Source organism: Nicotiana tabacum, chromosome 11, assembly GCF_000715075.1.
Source record: "Nicotiana tabacum cultivar K326 chromosome 11, ASM71507v2, whole genome shotgun sequence".
Lineage (NCBI taxonomy): Eukaryota > Viridiplantae > Streptophyta > Magnoliopsida > Solanales > Solanaceae > Nicotiana > Nicotiana tabacum.
Window position 1 is genome coordinate 22734766 of NC_134090.1, and position 20461 is coordinate 22755226.

Sequence of the window (20461 nt, forward strand, 5' to 3'; positions counted from 1 at the left end):
TGCTATAGGGAAGCAGTAAAAGCCAGTAAAAAGTAATGAAACAGTGAAAATATACAAAGTCACTTTAGTTTAGTTTAAGCTTCTTAAAATCCCCTTTTAAATAGTTAAGCAAGTAAAATACAGGGAACTAGAAAAGGTAAACATATAAGGAACCGCCCCTCGGGCACAATAACAACAGAATCAGCCCCTCGAGCAACACATGAAACAATACTAGCCCTTCAGGCTATATCTCATATCACAATGGATACCCGCGCTCACTAGGGGTATGCAGACTCCTAGAGGGGCCCCTTACGACCCAAGCGCAATATCAAGTCATCTCGTGGCATCATCACTTGGCTCTCGGCCTCATATCAATAAGCCACCTCGTGGCATACAAATCTCAGGCCCTCAGCCTCATAATCATAATCAGGTGTTTCCTCATAACATAGGCCCTCGGACTTACTCAGTCAAAATTCTCACAAGCCACTCAGGCAACCGTAAAACATGATGCTCAACCCATAATATCATTTAAAATATCATTTTAAGTGTTAAGCAGAGTAGACATGACTGAGTTATGAAAAACAGTAGAATATAGCATGATTGAGTATAAGTATAAAGTCAAAACAGTGAGAAAATATCAGTAAAAATCCCCTAAGAGTTCAAATAGTTGGCACAGGGCCCAAATATGGCTTTCAGCCCAAAACATGATGAGAACAAATAGTTTTCAGTGAAATATGCAGTAAAATAGCCATTCGAGATGGATTAAGTCACAATCCTCAACGGTGAACGACCCTACGCTCGTCATCTAGCGTGTGCGTCACCTCAATATAGCACAACGATGTGCAATCCAGGGTTTCATACCCTCAGGACAACATTTACAATCATTACTCACCTCTACCCGGTCCAAATCTCTAGCTCGTGATGCCTTTGCCTCTCGAATCGACCTCCAGATGCTCCAAATCTAACCAAAGTCAGTGCAAAACCATCAAAATATGCTAAAGGAACAAAGCCCACTCGAAAGAAATCAAATTACAACACAAATTCCGAAATTGGCCAAACCCGACTCTCGGGCCCACGTCTCGGATTCCGATAAAAATTACACCAATAGACTCCTTATCACTCCCCAAGTTCATTCATACCAAAATCATCAAAATCCAACCATAAACGACCCATCAAATCCCAAATTCTAAGTCTCCAATTACAAGCCCTAGTTTTTCAATTTTAGGCTTAATTTCCATGATTAATTAGGTAGAATTCACATTAGAATCGAGTATTAGGTCCATAAATCTTACCTCCAAGTGTTTACCCTTGAAGCCCTCTTCAAAAAGCTCCAAAATCGCTCAAAAATGGTGGAAGATAACCCCAAAATCGCGGACAAGATGACTATTTAAACATTCTGCCCAAGACCTCAATTCCTTCTTCGCGAACGCAGTCAACGCCTCGCGTTCGCGAAGCACAAATTATTTTTGACCAAAAATCCTCTTACGCGAACGCAACCTGACCCTCGCGAACGCGATGGTTACTCAGCCTAACCCTTCGCGAACGTGCTCCCTCTCTCGCGAATGTGATGAACAAAACACCCTGAAACCCAGCTGCCCAACTTCCTCTACGCGAACGCGCTCCCCTTCTCGCGAAAGTGATGCATAATCTCCCAGTCCTTCACAAATGCGGAGCCTTCCTCGTGAACGCGAAGGCTAAAATCTCAGCCTCCTCAACTAACCCTTCGCGAACGCGAAGGCAATTTCTCTGCAATACTGAACATCAATTTTCTGCAACTCTCAACATCTAGAAATGATCCGACTGACCATCTGAAACTCGCCCGAGGCCCCCGAGACCTCAACCAAATATGCCAACATATCCTATAACATCATTCAAAAATTTTCCAATCTTCGGAACGCTCAAAACAACATCAAACACCAAATTCACATCGGATTCAAGCCTAAGAATTTCAAAATCTTCTAAATTACACTTTTGATAAAAAACCCCAATCAAACCACGTTCGAATTACCTAAAATTTTGCACACAAATTTCAAATGACCCAACAGAACTACTTTAACTCCCGGAATTCCATTCCGACCCCTATATCAAAATCTCACACATCAACCGGAAAACGCCAAAAATCTAATTTCGCCATTCAAGCCTAAATCTACTCCGGACCTCCAAAACACATTCTGATCATACTACTAAGTCCCAAATCACCTCTTGAATCTATCCGAACCATCAGAACTCACATCCGAGCCCTTTAACACATAAGTCAACATCCGGTTGACTTTTCCAACTTAAGCTTCCTTAAAAGAGACTAAGTGTTTCAAACCTTGCCAAATCCTTTCTGAACCCGAGCCAACCAACCCGATCACATATAGAAGCGATAGACAAAGCAATAAGAAGCAGAAATGGGGAAAATAGAGCGGTAACTCATGAGACGACTGGCCGGGACATCACATTGAACTATTTGGTTGATAATTTGCTAGATTTTGTTGGTTCAGAGGCTTGTTTGAAAGACAAAGTTGTGGTTGATCTTTGAGTTGATCTTTGGAGCGAGGTAAGTATCGTGGTTAACCTTGACTTGAGGGATTAAGACTTGTTTGACTATTTGCTACTAGTTTAAATGTTGGGTACAACGTATATGTGGGGTGACAAGTACTTATGCGTTGTTGTTGGGTTAAAACATGTGGGTGGGACTTGTTTCTTGTAACTTATTATATTCTTTGATCATGATATCCATGCTTAGACTATTTAATTACTGAATTGATCGCTCTTTCCGCATTTATGCTCTATCTGTGATAATTGAGTATTGTTTATGAAGTTGAGGTTGGTACTGCGGAACCATTATTAACGTAAGGTTTGTCCTTGTTTATTCTATCTCCCTATTGTTATATGTTCGTTGTTATATAGTAAGGGAGAATGTTAATGCACGAAGGGTAATACCGTGCGGTATTTGAGTGTTAATGCACGAAGAGTGATGCCTAGCCGTATTTGAGAGTTAATGCACGAAGGGTGATGTTGTGTCATATCTATTGTTTCATGATAAAATTGAGAGTAAAACCACAAAGGATAATGTCGTGCCGTTGTTATTGTTTTATAGTGAGGCAGAGATAAAAGCATGAAGGGTGATGTCGTGCAGTTTTATTCATTATGTTTATTTGTTTTACCGGTTGAAGTCTTATTGACTGTTCCTTGTTATCATTCCCTGTTGTAGTTACCATATTTTTTGCACCCTTCGCATGTCCCCTCCCAATAGTACATGTTTAGCCTTATTTGTTGTTATGTTGTACGTATATTTTTATCTGCACATGTTTATTTACGTGGGTGTCCTGTCATAGTCTCGTCACTACCTCGTCGAGGTTAGGCTCGACACCTGTGTAATTAGTGAGAAAAGAAAAAAAGAATACTGGTGAGGCATTGTATCAAGAAAATAAAAGAGACATAGAGATTAAGCTATTGGTGTAAAGCTACATCATCCATTCTGTACTAAAGAAATATCGATCACTGAAAGAGAACACCCTTGCAACCCAAAGGGACTGGACTAGGATTCACATTGAATCTGAACCAGTATAAAAGTTCTGGTGTCATCATTTCTTGCATTTTATTTCTGCATTTACTATTATCCTGTTCTTATTTCTAGTTGACTAATTGGTAAACTAGTCAACTACTTATAAAAAAAATTTAATAAGCAATTCACCCCCTTGTACTTTCATGTTCTTGATTTTATAGATTTGTGACCTCCTCCTTTCTCCCTTATTAAACTGTAGAAATATTTGAGTTGGAATCTCCTTCCTCTGCCCCTATATATATATCACACATTTTTAAAGCCCATCGGCTGAAATATTATTTATCTCCGGTTTAGAGATTAAATAATGTATTGTCTCTTTCTACACAAACATAACAATATAATATCATTATGTAGCTATCATTATAATATGCAATTGCAAGCTTGTATTATCCTTCTCTGGTGGCTCAATTCAGGTGGCTGATCTCTCCATAACAAATTCTTAGCTTAGATTTCCAAGAGAAGCTCTTAAAATCACACATATCATCCCGTATGATTACCTTGATCTTTTCCAGCTTCATTTTTGGCAAAATTTGACTCTTTAAACACTTCATTTAGTCCAAATAGGTGCTTATACTCTCAGGGTACGTACCTTAATTATGTCATTAAGATTTAAATTAGACCAAAATAATATTCAAAACTTGCAGGGCTTTACATCTTGTTTGGCAGTTGTGCTCGTCAAATTAATATTTCAATATTGAATTCTTTTCCGGGGACAATGGGTAGAATATATTCAAGTTAATATGTGCAATAAAAAAAATGAAATAAAAAACAAAATGTACCGGAAGTATTATTTCTTACAAGGATATTAAGGAACCCGATGGAAAGTGCATCGCTCCATTACAAAAGGCAGTTTCTTAGCAACTTTATACAGCATGATAAAATTAAATAAATAGATTTAGTTCTTTCAACAAAGGAGAATGAAGTCCTGTAGCTCCACGACCAGCAACAAATGCGGTCTAAACTTCAATAGAATCCACAAGCAAGGCAATAATGTGAGGTTTTAAGACTTTCTCCGGATGAGTGTATCCATCTAGATTGTGTATATATGTAACCTCAACAATACGCGCAAGATTGAGAATACGAGATAAAAACTCCGTAGAGACAGGAGTGGGACTAAGAAGTCCTTCATTAAGATCCTTCCAAGCTACTTCAGCCATTTCTTGAAATTTAGTCATTGCCTCTTCTGTTGATATGCCATAATCTCTCATGCAGCACTCAATTCCTGTTGCAATTTGTCCCCTAGTTTTCTCAACCTGGAAAGGTAGATATATAGATTAGGAGTTAGCTTTTATATTGTCCCAATACTTTATTTGTCCAAATTACATATAATTATATAAGTTTGTGAGATACAACTCATACTTCATATGTGGCTGTGTCATCAATGACTCGACATATTATCACACTAGCTTCAAGAATTTTAGGATTCTTTGACAACCACTCGAAATCCTGCTCCGTAACAGACTTCATGCCCAAATACGATGTTGTCGCGAGGTAGTAATATGTAGTAGTTGCTAGTGCATTGCTTAGGTATTCGGAAACAGGTGGCTTATATCCTTCAATAAACCATGTTGACTCGACATTATAATTTCTTACTACTTCTTTCATCTGTAAATACAAAATATATATGTTTAAGTGTTAGATAATTTTGATTGAATGTATCATGTTTAAGATCACCAAAAGACATACAGAAGGTAAAACAAAGCGAGAAATGAAATTAGGAAAAAAAAATATTTCAATAGTTAAGTTGTTCAAACATACTCTTTCTATTGCATGGCAGACAATATGAGATCTTCCAGCACTAGATAATTCCTTTTCATAATCCTTGTAAAGATCTAGAATAGCTTTATAACTGATTTTCATGTAATCAGGAAGGCGATCAATTTCGTTGATATCCCATCTGCAGGATGAAAAATTAAGGTAAACTCATGCATTTTGAAAGAGCAATGAGTAGAAGTTCATCTTAATCTTTCCACGATGACATTTACTATTAAGGAATATCTGAATAAGTGAATTGATGAAGTTAATACCTTTGTATGGCATCTGTGTATGCCTCAAGTTCTTTAACTGTACCATAAGCATCAAAGGTGTCATCCACAATCGAAATCATTGATATGGTCTTAACAAGCATGACGCGAGCTTGAGAGTATTGAGGCTCAAAATAAACTCCTAATGCCCAAAAGTAGCATTCAACTACTCGATCTCTAGCATATGGAAGTGTTGTTACGAAATCCAAATCTTTCCACCACCTGCAGCATAACAAATCAACATCAATACTTGATATATGGTCAATCAAAAAGGATTCATCGTTTTAATTTATCGCACCTTGATACTTCAGCAAGTTCTTGTTTGTGCAACATCTGGAGCAAATTGAAATCCAATTTGGCAAATCGAAGTAACACATCATTTTTTGATTGTTCCTTCTCATAGATTGATGAGATGAAGAATCGGGTCTCAACTCTAGGTACGCCCTTGTGTAAACATTGCTCAAGGGCATGTGTCACTTGCTCCCTTAGTGGAGATTTCAAATGAGGAGCTACAAATTCAAGATGGATAGTGGAGAAAGCAAGTGCGTTTTCTAAGATATCGTCAGCATGAGTCCTCACATGTGAAGCTTCATACAAGTTCAATAATCCTAAGACATCGTTAGAAAGACACTCTTTGAATTTGCCATTTTCATCTTGGAATTTGCTGAAAATTTCTGGTATTTCAAGAAAGAAAACTCAAGATTAACGTATATTTCCTATAAATTGATAATAATTTTAACAACATTAAGGTGTGCTTTTTGATGAACTTACCAGGAGAGATGTTGAAACCATGTTGCCTAAGCAATCGAAATTGAAGTGCAGAAGTGCTCAAATCATCGCAGTTTGAGGTTTGGTTGTAAATTTGCTCCAAAATCTCATCAATTTCTTTCTCAAAGTGGTATGATATGCCAAGGCGTTCAATAATGTCAATCAAATTCAACGTATCAGCCAACTTCCTTCCAGTTGCTAATAGCATACTCCTCGTTTGTTCCTTCAACGCTTCAATCTCTTTAGCGTACTTTTCTGCAGCCTATTTATAATGTGTTTTCACAAAAGAAAACTGAAATTAGCAAAACCAATGTTGTTTAAAAAACATAAAGAAGAAACTATAAATAAAAAATACTGATAAATTACCTGATTTTCAATGGAGAATGAAAGGAACTGATCACCCCATAGACTGGGGGAGAAGTCGGCCACAGGGCGAACAATCTCTTCTTCATAGTTTCCAACTGCTGCTGAGGCCATTGCTATAGAATTTATACTCTTAGTACCTGCCACAAATGATAGGAGAATTTTTTGGTTCTTAATTCTCCGATTGAGGAAGAAAGAAAGTAGACTGATGAGTGAGATGACCCAAATGGAAGAGAAGGCATAAGTATTTATAGTGTTTTTTTATTTCTTCATTTCAGTTGCCTTGCTTGACTATATATCATTTAGTCTACTGATACAATATTTCTTCCTTGGCGTCTTTTCATTTCTTTCTTGGCGTCTCAATTGATCCACTATAATAGGAGCAGTATTTCTTCCATAAAAAAAATTGTGTTGTGGGACATCATACAAACTACTCTTTATTATAAATGTCTAGCCGCCTTAGTTAAGACTCTTTCTTAGGGATCCAACTAGAGCTGTTCATAATTTTGGTAAATATCGAATTACTGTATCGAAATCGAAAATTTTGATATTTGGTATTTGCTATTCGATATTTTGGTATTAGGTATGGTATTTTGTTTAATTTTTAAAAATAATTGGTATTTGGTATTTTAAAATGAAATACCGAAATACCGATACCGTATTGAAATAGATATTATATTGCACAATACACATATTATTAATTATAACATTAATATAAAAAAACTAAAATTTTACTTTTCTTTATACTCTTAGTTCATCAATTAACTCTAAGCAAGTAACAAGACATTTTTAATGTTCAAACTTATTCTTTTATGTACAGTTTTCTCTCTCTGGGTTGATATTTGCTGATTTTGGACAAAACTTTTATCAACAAACATTTTTTGTTTTGTACTTTTGAGTACTTTAATTAAGAATATTGATTCTATGCACTAGTTAATATTCAAATCGAATAAACCGAAGTTACCGAACCGAAACCGAAAGGAGGAAAACTGAATCATACAGAATTTAATTAGGTATGGTATTGGTATAGCATTTTAAGAAACCGAATACCGAAAATACCGAATCGAAATAGCTAATTATCGTACCGTACCGACCGACGAACACCCTTAGATCCAACCCCCCTCCATTTCCTAATCTCTCCCTTCTCTAAGTTCATACTTGGATTGGAGACACTTGTCGTGATTAAAAATTAATGGATGAGATTTAATTGATCACCAAAATAAAGCCCTAACCATGATTTACGAATTTAATCCCTTCTAGCTACACATTATCTAAGATTCTTTCTCTCTTTATTGTTGTAGTTTTCTTTCTGCGAGTCAATTTTTTCCTACTCCTACACAAAATCTTCTAACATTCACATTAAAAATGAGAAATATTAGAAGTAAATTCCAGCCTTTAAAAATAATAGTTAAAGAACGGCACAAAAGTCCTTGTGGTATTGTATAAAAGCTTATTTCTCTTATACATGATACGGATTGGTAGAGGAAATTCTTACCATGGTATTCTTCAGAATTGTCTCAGCTATTATCTCATGAAAGTCTATCTCCTAGAAGTAGTGATATTTTTTCTTTGACGATTTTTTGTCCTTAGTTTTATAAGTAATACTTCTCGTATGAATTATTTTACTTGCAAGATACTTCATTTCATGATTTAAACAAGTACTCTCACGTTTGATCGCCAATATTATGAAAGAACGAAGGTCGCATAGTAGCATAACTTTGTCACCACAAAGATGATTTCAGAACTTTCCCAATTCTATGAGATAATAGCTGTATAACTTTATTAATTCCATGAGATGATAGCTGAGATAATTTTGTAACTTTTTTTAACTTTTATTATCAAAGGGTGGAATTTACTTCTAATATTTCTCATTTTTTTAAATAAGAATGTAAGAAGATTTTGTGGAAGTAGCAAAAAAATTAACTAACGGAAGAAAGAAAAAAAAAACCCTCTACAAGAAAGAGAAAGGAATCTAAGATAACGTATAGCTACAATATTGGGATTGCAAAAAATATGAGGAATGGATAAAGAAGGATTTAAATACTTTAATCATGGTTAGAGCTTTATTTTAGCCAATTAAATTCCATCTATTGACTTTTAACCATGACAAGTATCTCCAATTCAAGTAGAAACTTGGAGAAATGGAGAGGCTAAAAAAAGGAGGGGAGTTGGATCACTTTCTTGGCCATGTCTCGGAGTAGGAGTGACAAACAGGCGGGTCAGGTCGGATATGGACTGGTCAAAGACAGATAATGCAAAAGTGGATAAAAATCCAATCCAACCCATATTTAAGAGTACAGATAGAAAATGGGTTAACCGACAAATTATATAGATATCCATATTATCCATGACTTCCTGAAATATGATCACTTTTAAGAGGATTACTAGTCCCCCAAATTTTGAAAAACCCCGAATTTGAATCTTTTGCAATTATAAAAGTTAAACACATTGGTTATCCATTGGTTACGTATTTTTTAAGTGGATAATATGAATTTTATCCATATTTGACCCATTCTTAAAAAATTTATTCTCCAACCCATTTAATGAATATTATGGATAGATAATTATTTTTTTAATCTATTTTGCAACTATTACTCCGGAGATTACCAGAGATTTTTCCGGGCATAGTGACAAAAATATTCATATTTTGGCTTCATGGTACACAAAACTAATTTGTTTACATCATTATGGTTCTTTGAGTCAGCTGAATTGTTTTGACTTAGAAAAATAATTGGTAAAAATAGTCTGCTTTGACCAGATATTGACAAACAATAGTGGCAGAAAAATACTACTCTGTTATAAAATAAAGACTGTAAAGTAAAGACAAGTATAGAGAGAAACTAATATATTATTCGAATTCAAACTGATGTACATAATGAACTGAAATCTCTTCTATTTATAGAAGAAAGGAAGCTGTTGTGTAAGCGGCTACGCAAGCTGCTACTACAAGCTGCTGTGTAAGATGCTATTACAAGCTGCTGTGTAAGCTGCTACTATACCATATATGGATAATCTTCTACTGAGAGCAATGTTTATCCATAACGGAGTACTGAATGGATAAGCTTATTATACCCGGTATGGATAATCTTCTACCTAGGATAATGTTTATCCATAACCGGGTACCGAAGTAATAAGCTTCTTCAGGAAGCTTATTTCCAATAGAGTACTAAATGGATAAACATATTTACGGTGGAGTCCCATATGGATAAGCTTCTTCATGAAGATTATTTACAACGGAGTACTAAATGAACATCCATAATATAATATATTTATAACACTCCCCCTTGGATGTTCATTAATAGATAATGTGTCTCATTAAAACCTCACTAGGAAAAACTACGTGGGAAAAAATCCTAGTGAAGGAAAAAGAGTACACATATTTAGTAATACGCATTGCTAGGTGCCTCATTAAAAACCTTATAAGGAAAACCCCATGGGAAAAAACCTTAGTAAGGGAAAAAGAGTGCATCGCGTATTTTACTCCCCTGATGAAAACCTTGTTTCAAATATTTGAGTCTCCGCATTCCAATCTTGTATACCATCTTCTCAAAAGTTGAAGTTGGCAACGATTTAGTGAATAAATCTGCTGGATTATCACTTGAACGGATTTGTTGCACATCAATGTCACCACTTTTCTGAAGATCGTGAGTGTAGAATAATTTTGGTGAAATGTGGTTCGTTCTATCTTCTTTTATAAATCCTCCCTTCAATTGGGCTATGCATGCAACATTGTCTTCGTATAATATTGTGGGTCTTTTCTCACATTCCAAATCACATTTTTCTCGAATAAAATAAATTATTGATCTCAACCATACACATTCCCTACTTGCTTCATGAATAGCTATTATCTCAGCGTGATTTGAAGAAGTAGCAACAATAGATTGCTTTGTGGAGCGCCATGATATGATAGTACCTCCATATGTAAATACGTAGCCGGTTTGAGATCGAGCTTTATGGAGATCAGATAAATAACCTGCATCTGCATACCCAACAAGGTCTGCACTATCTTTGTTAGCCTAAAACAAACCCATATCAAGAGTTCTCTTTAAATATCGCAATATATGCTTAATCCCGTTCCAATGTCTCCGTGTAGGAGAAGAACTATATCTTGCTAGTAAATTAACAGAAAATGCTATGTCGGGCCTTGTAGCATTAGCAAGATACATTAGTGCACCAATTGCACTGAGATAGGGTACTTCGGGACCAAGGAGTTCCTCATCCTCTTCTGGAGGTCGGAACAAATCCTTATTCACTTCAAGTGATCGAACAACCATGGGTGTACTCAATGGGTGCGCTTTGTCCATGTAAAAGCGTTTTAAGACCCTTTCTGTATAGGCAGATTGATGGATAAAGATTCCGTCTGCTAAATGTTCAATTTGCAGACCAAGACAAAGTTTTGTCTTTCCAAGATCTTTCATCTCAAATTCTTTCTTAAGATATTCAATTGCCTTTTGGAGCTCTTCTGGAGTTCCAACAAGATTTATGTCATCAACATAAACAACAAGTATAACAAATTCTGATGCCATTTTCTTTATAAAAATACATGGACAAATAACATCATTTATGTAACCTTCTTTCAGCAAATATTCACTAAGGCGATTATACCACATGCGCCCAGATTGCTTTAAACCGTACAAAGATCTTTGTAATCTAATTGAATACATTTCCTGAGATTTTGCTTCAGGCATTTTAAATCCTTCAGGTATTTTCATATAAATTTCATTATCAAGTGAACCGTACAGATAAGCTGTAACTACATCCATTAGATGTATTTCAAGCTTTTCATGTAGTGCTAAACTGATGAGATATCGAAATGTTATGGCATCCATAACAGGTGAATATGTTTCATCAAAATCGATTCCAGGTCGTTGTGAGAATCCTTGTGCAACAAGGCGAGCTTTGTATCTTTCAACTTCATTTTTATCATTCCTTTTTCGCAAAAAACCCCATTTATGACCAACTGGTTTTATACCAGCAGGTGTTTGGACTACTGGTCCAAAGACCTCTCTTTTAGCAAGTGACTTCAATTCCGATTGAATTGCCTCTTGCCATTTTGGTCAATCAGATCTTTGTCGACATTCTTCGACAGATCGAGGTTCAAGATCCTCACTATATTGCATAATATTAAGTGCAACATTATATGCAAAAATATTATCCACCACTATTTCAGATCGATTTAAATTAATCCCATCACCGATCAAACTTATTAAAAGTTCCTCACTCACATGAGCTTCGGGTTCAATAATTTCTTCAGGAATCTCAGAACTAATCAGATTTTGGGTCTCTTTAGGAGATCCCTTCATAGTATCGTTTTGATCATTTGTCGATTTTCTTTTTCGAGGATTTCGATCCTTAGAACCCAAAGGCCTACCACGCTTCAGGCGTGCTTTAGGTTCACTATCTCTCATGCTAGTAGATGGTCCTACTGGGACATCAATTCGGATAGGCACATTCTCTGCTGGGATATGTGACTTAGTTATCCTTTTCAAATCAGTAAATGCGTCTGACATTTGATTTGCTATATTCTGTAAATGGATGATCGAGAGAAAAAGGAAATCAAAAGAGAAATTGTGTGGAAAATTTCATCATTATCTCACTTTGATCCCCGTACCCCTATATGTAAATGGATGATCTTCTGGACCTCCTGATTACATATAGGGGTACGGGGATCAAAGTGAGATAATGATAAAATTTTCCACACAATTTCTCTTTTGATTTCCTTTTTCTCTTCCCCTAATTGTGGAAAATTTGTTTCATCATACCGACAATTTACAAATCGAGCAGTAAATAAATCTCCTGTTAATGGTTCAAGATAGCGAATAATAGAGGGTGATTCAAACCCAACATATATTCCTATCATTCTTTGTGGTCCCATCTTACTACGTTGTGGTGGTTCTACTGGCACATATACAGCACATCCGAAAATTCGTAGATGAGCAATATTTGGTTCATGACCAAAAACTAATTGTGACGGAGAATATTTATTATAATGTATCGGTCTGAGACGGATAAGCGATGCTGCGTGCAAGATAGCATGGCCCCAAGTAGTAGTGGGCAATTTTATTTTCATAAGTAGTGGTCTTGCTATCAATTGCAGGCGTTTAATAAATGACTCTGCAGGGCCATTTTGAGTATGAATATAAGCTACATGATGTTCAACTTTTATCCCAACGGATAGACAATAATCATCAAAAGCTTGAGATGAGAATTCTCCAGCATTATCAAGGCGAATAGGCTTTATAGGATAATCTCGGAATTGTGCCCTTAATCGAATTATTTGGGCTAATAGCTCTGCAAACGCCAGGTTGCGAGATGATAGTAGGCACATATGAGATCATCTTGAAGATGCATCTATTAGGACCATAAAATATCTAAACAACCCACTTGGTGGGTGAATAGGTCCACATATATCCCTATGTATACGCTCTAAAAAGGTAGCGGATTCAATACCAACCTTCATTGGTGATGGTCTAGTGATCATTTTTCCTTGATAACATCATAAGAAAATTCGTTATTTGTAAGAATCTTCAAGTTCTTTAATGGATGCCCACTCGAATTTTCAGTAATTCGTCTCATCATTATTGATCCGGGATGGCCCAAACAGCCATGCCAAAGCACAAAAGTATTTGAATCCGTAAAATTCTGGTTTACGATAGAGTGTGCTTCAATTGTACTAATTTTTGAATAGTATAAGCTAGAAGATAAAGTTGGTAACTTTTCTACAATGCATTTCTGGCCAGAAATATTCTTTATAATACAAAGATATTCCCTGTTCATTTCATCTATTGTCTCAACATGATACCCATTTCGGCGGATATCTATAAAACTCAACAAGTTTCGTCGGGACTTGGAGGAGAACAATGTATTGTCTATAATAAGTTTTGTTACCTTAGACAGAAATATTATGGCTCTTCCGGAGCCTTCAATCAAACTTATATTACCAGAAATTGTTGAAACATTTGCTTTTTCCTTATGCAAATAAGAAAAGTATTTCTGATCGTTGAATATGGCATGAGTTGTTCCACTATCAATAACACAAATATCTTTATGATTTGTCTTTGATCCAAACATAATTTGAGGGTTATCCATATTCTTCAAAATAACATAAATAAAATATATTATAGTAAACATCATTATCAAAGCATAACTTTTATTTATGTACAACAATTACATAACCATACTATCTATTACAAACAACAAAAATTAAAATATTTACATTTCTACAGATTCACTACCGATTACATGACTTGTTTCTCCTTCTGGGAGTGCAAAGTAATCAGCTACATCCAAATGCATGAAGTCTAAATTATCTTCAGAAATAAAATTTGCTTCAGCATTTTTCTCTGTCTTTTTCAGGGAGGCTTGATAAAGCTCAACTAGGTGTTTTGGCGTACGACAGGTACGTGACTAGTGCCCTTTTCCTCCACATCTATAACATGCATTTTCTGCATTTGACGCTTGCACCGCTTCATGCTTTTGTTCCTTCATTTTCCACTGTTGGTGGTGAGGAGGCTTCTTTGGTGCATTATTATTACCATGATTGGGGTTTCTTCCCCGACCACGGCCATGACCATGACTGGGGCCACGACCTCTTCCACGTTTAGCTTGGTGAAAGTTCGTCTCATTCACTTCAGAGAATGGACAAGAACCAATAGGCCGGCTTTCATGATTTTTCATTAATAGCCCATTATGTTGCTCTGCTATAAGAAGATGTGAGATAAATTCAGAATATTTTTTAAATCCCATCTCTCGATATTGCTGCTGCAGGAGCATATTCGAGGCATGAAAAATGGTGAAAGTTTTCTCCAACATATCATGATCAGTAATATTATCACCACATAATTTCAATTGGGAAATAATTCTGAACATAGCAGAATTATACTCACTGATAGATTTAAAATCTTGTAGCCTTAGATGAGTCCAATCATAACGTGCCTGTGGAAGAACGGCCATCTTCAGGTGGTCATATCTATCTTTCAAATTATTCCACAGTATGACTGGATCTTTAATAGTGAGATATTCCATTTTCAGGCCCTCATCAAGGTGATGGCGTAGGAATATCATTGTTTTGGCATGGTCTTGGTTTGATGCTTGATTTTTATCCTTGATGGTGTCTACCAGACCCATCGCATCAAGATGAATTTCAGCATCAAGCACCCAAGACATGTAGCTTTTGCCTGATATATCTAGGGCTACAAATTCAAGTTTAGAAAGATTTGACATTATTTAGGAAAAGAAAGTTCTTACCTCTAATACTTTCAAAGTATTTGCTCGAGATGTCAGAGTTTCGTGCTGATAACGTGTTATAAAATAAAGACTGTAAAGTAATGACAAGTATAGAGAGAAACTGATATATTATTCGAATTCAAACTGATGTACATAATGAACTAAAATCTCTTCTATTTATAGAAGAAAGGAAGCTGCTGTGTAAGCTGCTACGCAAGCTGCTGTGTAAGCTGCTACTACAAGCTGCTATGTAAGCTGCTATTACAAGCTGCTGTGTAAGCTGCTACTATACCATATATGGATAATCTTCTACTGAGAGCAATGTTTATCCATAACGGAGTACTGAACGGATAGGCTTATTATACCCGGTATGGATAATCTTCTACCTAGGGTAATGTTTATCCATAACCGGGTACCGAAGTAATAACCTTCTTCAGGAAGCTTACTTCCAATAGAGTACTAAATGGATAAACATATTTACGGTGGAGTCCCATATGGATAAGCTTCTTCGGGAAGATTATTTACAACGGAGTACTAAATGAACATCCATAATATAACATATTTATAACATACTCCATTATATTTGTCTTTACATATCCCTTTTCTGGCAAAAACAAAAGCCTATAAAAGACCACACACAACTGACCTATGAATTATATCATCGAACCAAATAATCCTCCATTTATCTCGCAAAATGGAATTCTTCAGCTTGGTTTCCATTTTCCTATTTCTATCTTTCCTCTTTTTGTTAAGGAAATGGAAGAACTCCAATAGCCAAACCAAAAAATTGCCACCAGGTCCATGGAAAATACCAATACTAGGAAGTATGCTTCATATGCTTGGTGGAGAACCACACCATATCCTTAGAGATTTAGCCAAAAAATATGGACCACTTATGCACCTTCAATTTGGTGAAATTTCTGCAGTTGTGGTCACTTCTAGGGAGATGGCAAAAGAAGTACTAAAAACTCATGACATCGTTTTTGCATCTAGGCCTAAAATTTTAGCCATGGACATTATATGTTATAACCAGTCTGACATCCCATTTAGCCCTTATGGGGATCACTGGAGACAAATGCGTAAAATTTGTGTCATGGAACTGCTCAATGCAAAGAATGTTCGGTCATTGACGTGATGAAGTCGTTCGTCTCATTGACTCTATCCGGTCAGATTCTTCTTCAGGTGAGCTAGTTAATTTTACGCAAAGGATCATTTGGTTCGCGAGCTCTATGACGTGTAGATCAGCATTTGGGCAAGGGTCAAGACATATTTGCCAAAAAGATCAGAGAAGTAATTGGGTTAGCAGAAGGCTTTGATGTGGCCGATATCTTCCCTTCATACAAGTTTCTTCATGTTCTCAGTGGAATGAAGCGTAAACTGCTGAATGCCCACCTTAAGGTAGATGCTATTGTTGAGAATGTCATCAACGAGCACAAGAAAAATCTTGCAACTGGAAAAACTAACGGAGCATTAGGAGGTGAAGATTTAATTGATGTCCTACTAAGACTTATGAATGATACAAGTCTTCAATTTCCCATCACAAACGACAAAATCAAAGTTGCTATTGTTGTAAGTACTATTAAATACTACAATCCTATGCTTTTCTTACTCTCCCATATCCATTGCCATAGCTAAAATATTTTTAATTTTTACCATGAAAAAGAATTTCTTGTTAGAAAAATAATTTAATGTTGTAATTTGATCATTATTAATCTGCAGGACATGTTTGCTGCTGGAACAAAAACTTCATCAACAACAACTGTATGGGTTATGGCTGAAATGATGAAGAATCCTAGTGTATTCACCAAAGCTCAGGCAGAAGTGAGAGAAGCCTTTAAAAACAAAGTAACATTTGATGAAAATGATGTGGAGGAGCTGAAATACTTAAAGTTAGTTATTAAAGAAACTTTGAGACTTAATCCACCATCTCCACTTTTGGTTCCAAGGGAATGCGGGGAAGATACAGATATAAACGGCTACTCTTTTCCAGCGAAGACCAAAGTTATGGTTAATGTTTGGGCATTGGGAAGAGATCCAAAATATTGGGATGACGCAGAAAGTTTTAAGCCAGAGAAATTTGAGCAATGCGCTGTGGATTTTTTGGTAATAATTTTAAATTTCTTCCCTTTGGTGGTGGACGGAGAATTTGTCCTGGAATGTCATTCGGTTTGGCTAATCTTTACTTGCCATTGGCTCAACAGTTATATCACTTCGACTGGAAACTCTCAAACGGAATGAAGCCAAGTGACTTGGACTTGACGGAATTAGCTGGAATAACTATTGCTAGAAAGGGTGACCTTTACCTAAGAGCTACTCCTTATCAACCTTCTCGTGAGTAATTTAATGGCATCGGGTTTTTTAATTTCATTGTCAACCTCACTATTGTACAATCTTTCTGATGTTTCAGTTTCTACCTATTTCTAATAAATGTAGTTTTTATATACTATTAAATACTGATATGTGTCACATTCAATGTACAAGGAGGACGGGTGACCTGTACCGTGATGATCAGAACTTCTTAGGAAGAAGATGTTATTATGTGGTGTTTTGGACAATCTTTTTGAAAAGTTTAAATAAGAAGCTTAATTGTATTACTTTTCGTATTATTCTGTACGAGTCAAGAATCGCTTGAGTAGTGCAACTGAAAATTCAGGCAGTTTGAATCTTATATATGGATGCAGGACAGAAGACTGTATATACAGTATTATTCAGTTTTTACCTTCCTTTTTTTGGTAATTAAAGTAAATATGTCATGTGGGAGAGGCCTCTTTTAGGAGATATCAAAATGAATACTTATACGTCGGAGTTTCTTGAAGCATTATAATAGCAAATCTGGTATTGGTGGCATAGCGCCAGGGATGAAAATGGAGAGTTATTATTGCTGCTTTTTTTTCCATCCATGTACTAGACACAAAATATTTTATTTTTTAATTTTTTTTTACGAGACCGACCAACTTTGATCGCTTTTGTTTTTGCGCAAAAATGTGAGAAACTATTTTGGCGACCCGTGAAATTTATTTTTTAAGAAACCGACCAACTTTGGTCGGTTTTTTATGTAAAATAAATTAAAGTTAATATTCAAAAACTGACCAATTTCGGTCGGTCATTTTAAAAAACCCACCGACTTCGGTCGGTATATTTTCACGCGAAAATGCAATTAAAGTGTACAAATAAAATAAAAAAAAAGTCTAAAACCAAAGTATACCAATGATCTAGTAGTAGAATAGTATCATGCCATAATACAAACCCACTTCGATCGGTTTTTTCGATAGATTTTTTCTTTTTTTGGTTGTTTGTGAAATTTAATTGACCGATCGAAATCTGTCGGAAATTGCGATCGACTACGGTCGCTATTTATTACCGACTAGCCTAATTTCGACGGATTAAAGTTGGTCTGAAATCGATCAGTTTTTTTAGTTTTTTGATCGATTTCGGTCGGTATTTTTGAACAATTTTTCGCAATTTTCTAGTAGTGACTACACTACTTAAACCACAACATTGCTGAATCTATGGCAATCCAGTTTGGTTTCAGGTCAATAAGAAGAACTAGAAGATTTCACCTCTGTAAAGCACCTACACCTAATGGTGTAATTCGCTATTCCCATTTCCTTGGAGACCCATCATGCACAAGGTATGTTGTTAATTTAAGGAGTAGTTACTTCCTATAGCAAAGATTGATATCTTATTTATTTTAAATAAATACCCTTTTAAAAAATTATATTCTATAGTTACCTTTTGACTTTTTATAGCCAAATATCTATTTATGGTCACCTCCTACCCTTAAGCCATAAAATAAGCTTTGTATTATTTTTCTCTCTCATATCCCCTCAATTTCTAATATCCCCTTTCCCATATCTCTCTCTATTTGCATCGACTTTCTATTACACGCCCTAAAAAGCAGATGCATAAAATGTATTCATTTGTATATCTCCATAGGATGGTTTTTTTGGGATTGCACTGCATATTAGGCATGACTGCATTACTGGTTCTTAAGAGCTGAAGGAATGAAAAAGCATTGTTGAAGCCAACACCATATTCTTTATGGTCAAGATGTGAGATTAGTTTTTTGCTGGGACTTAGTGTGATATGTAAACAATTGGGTGCTATTATATTCATATGTTTTTTAATGGTTGAAAATTCCGTAGCTAATATTATTTTTGTATTGAACAAAGACGACAGAGTTGGAGGCTGAACAACTTGAATTTCTGTTAATATATTCAATGTATCTCGTTGTATTTCATTGTATTCATTGTCTTTTTTATCATTGTATTTCAATGTATCTCACTGTATTCTATGTATTTCATTGTATTCATTGTCTTTTTTTTCATTGTATTTTAATATATCTCGCTGTATTCTATGTGTTTCATTGTATTCACTGTCTCGCCATATTCCACGAATGTATTCATAAATTTATTTTTAATTAATATAATTTATGTATTCAGATGTATTATATAATTTCTCTGAAGATTGTTATGTTATTGGGGTATTTTTTTGGTTGAGAATCTTTTTTATAACTGGAAATACAAAATTTGTGTGTTATAATTGAGTTTGTTGAGTTATATTAGGAGTCTATTATGTTAATTGATTCACTTTTCGTTTAAAAACAGTGTAATCCTCTATTTCACGCCGTGAATACCGTCGAGTACAATAATTTGTCCAGCTGTAATCCCATATTTCACGCTATGAATACAGTCGAATACACTCGAATATAAAAATCTATCTAACTGTAATCCCCTGATTCACGCCTAGAAATGCTACTATATTTATGAATACAGTAGCTTAAATACATCGAATACACTCTAAAAAATCTCAAAACATAGCTATAGGAAGTAATATAGTAAATGGTAGCTACAACTAGCTAATAACCACTAAAACATAGTGATTTCTGAAAGTTTCTATTAATTTAAGCCTTGGCCCACAAGTTTCTTTTCAATATAGGAGTTACATCATACATGATAAAAAAAGCTCTCGATCGGCTAACTTTAGTTAGTTAAAAAGACCAGAAAAGTCGTACTGAAAAATATATTGAGTCAGATGTAGCGGCGAAGGAAAATGGTGCATCCATAACGGGTACGAAATATCATATATGCACTATATTTGCGGATGGACTCATTACTAGTGGCCAATATGCTGATAAATATAACTCTCTAAAGAATCATTGATAGCACTATCTACACTTATTTTGGACCAAGCAACATTCAAGATCTCACACTGCTAAATTGGCTACTGCAATTGATAAAAATACTCTGTTGTCCATTTCAAATGTATACGTTACAGCTCTCTCAGTATACTCTTGTCTAATACAGCAGTACAACATGCTCCTAATAATAAGATTAAATCGTGATTTCTAACATGTCAACACATAGTGAACTGTTAAAAATTGCAGGATATTAGCTCTGATATGGCTAAGAGCCAAACAGAGAAGGAGAGGTTAAGGGAGAGCGATAATAATACATGCAGATGCAACAGGATATATTAGAGAGACCCTCGTTCATATCATCTAGCTCAATGATTTCAAGAAGGGATTGTTTCAGAGTGAGAATAAAAG

At 35.5% G+C, this 20461-nt stretch overlaps 1 protein-coding gene and 1 pseudogene across 2 annotated transcripts; one reads left to right on the plus strand and one right to left on the minus strand.

Moving 5' to 3' along the window:
- Positions 1–4296: 4296 nt before the first annotated feature.
- LOC107783716 (5-epi-aristolochene synthase-like) lies at positions 4297–6922 on the minus strand. 2 transcript variants are annotated; one of them, XM_016604733.2, is made up of 7 exons: positions 6691–6921; positions 6328–6586; positions 5855–6230; positions 5560–5778; positions 5291–5429; positions 4892–5137; positions 4297–4785 (listed from the first exon to the last, which is right to left on the minus strand). In XM_016604733.2, the coding sequence occupies exons 1-7, from the start codon at positions 6799–6801 to the stop codon at positions 4489–4491; spliced, it is 1647 nt and encodes a 548-aa protein (XP_016460219.2). In that variant the 5' UTR covers positions 6802–6921; the 3' UTR covers positions 4297–4488. The 2 variants fall into 2 exon arrangements, with proteins under 2 accessions (XP_016460219.2, XP_075081016.1); XM_075224915.1 differs by lacking the exon at positions 4892–5137 and having other exon boundaries at positions 6691–6922.
- An 8685-nt stretch (positions 6923–15607) lies between these two features.
- Positions 15608–17252, plus strand: LOC107770409 (5-epiaristolochene 1,3-dihydroxylase-like; annotated as a pseudogene).
- The last annotated feature ends 3209 nt before the right edge of the window (positions 17253–20461 follow it).

What these genes read in the sequence shown, in the direction of transcription:
- LOC107783716 (XM_016604733.2), bottom strand. Translation starts at nt 6,801, where the DNA reads ATGGCCTCAGCAGCAGTTGGAAACTATGAAGAAGAGATTGTTCGCCCT. An exon ending in TGGTTTCAACATCTCTCCTG is followed by an intron (nt 6,231 to 6,327) that starts GTAAGTTCATCA and finishes TTGAAATACCAG; the next exon opens with AAATTTTCAGCAAATTCCAA. An exon ending in TACACAGATGCCATACAAAG is followed by an intron (nt 5,430 to 5,559) that starts GTATTAACTTCA and finishes TTCATCCTGCAG; the next exon opens with ATGGGATATCAACGAAATTG.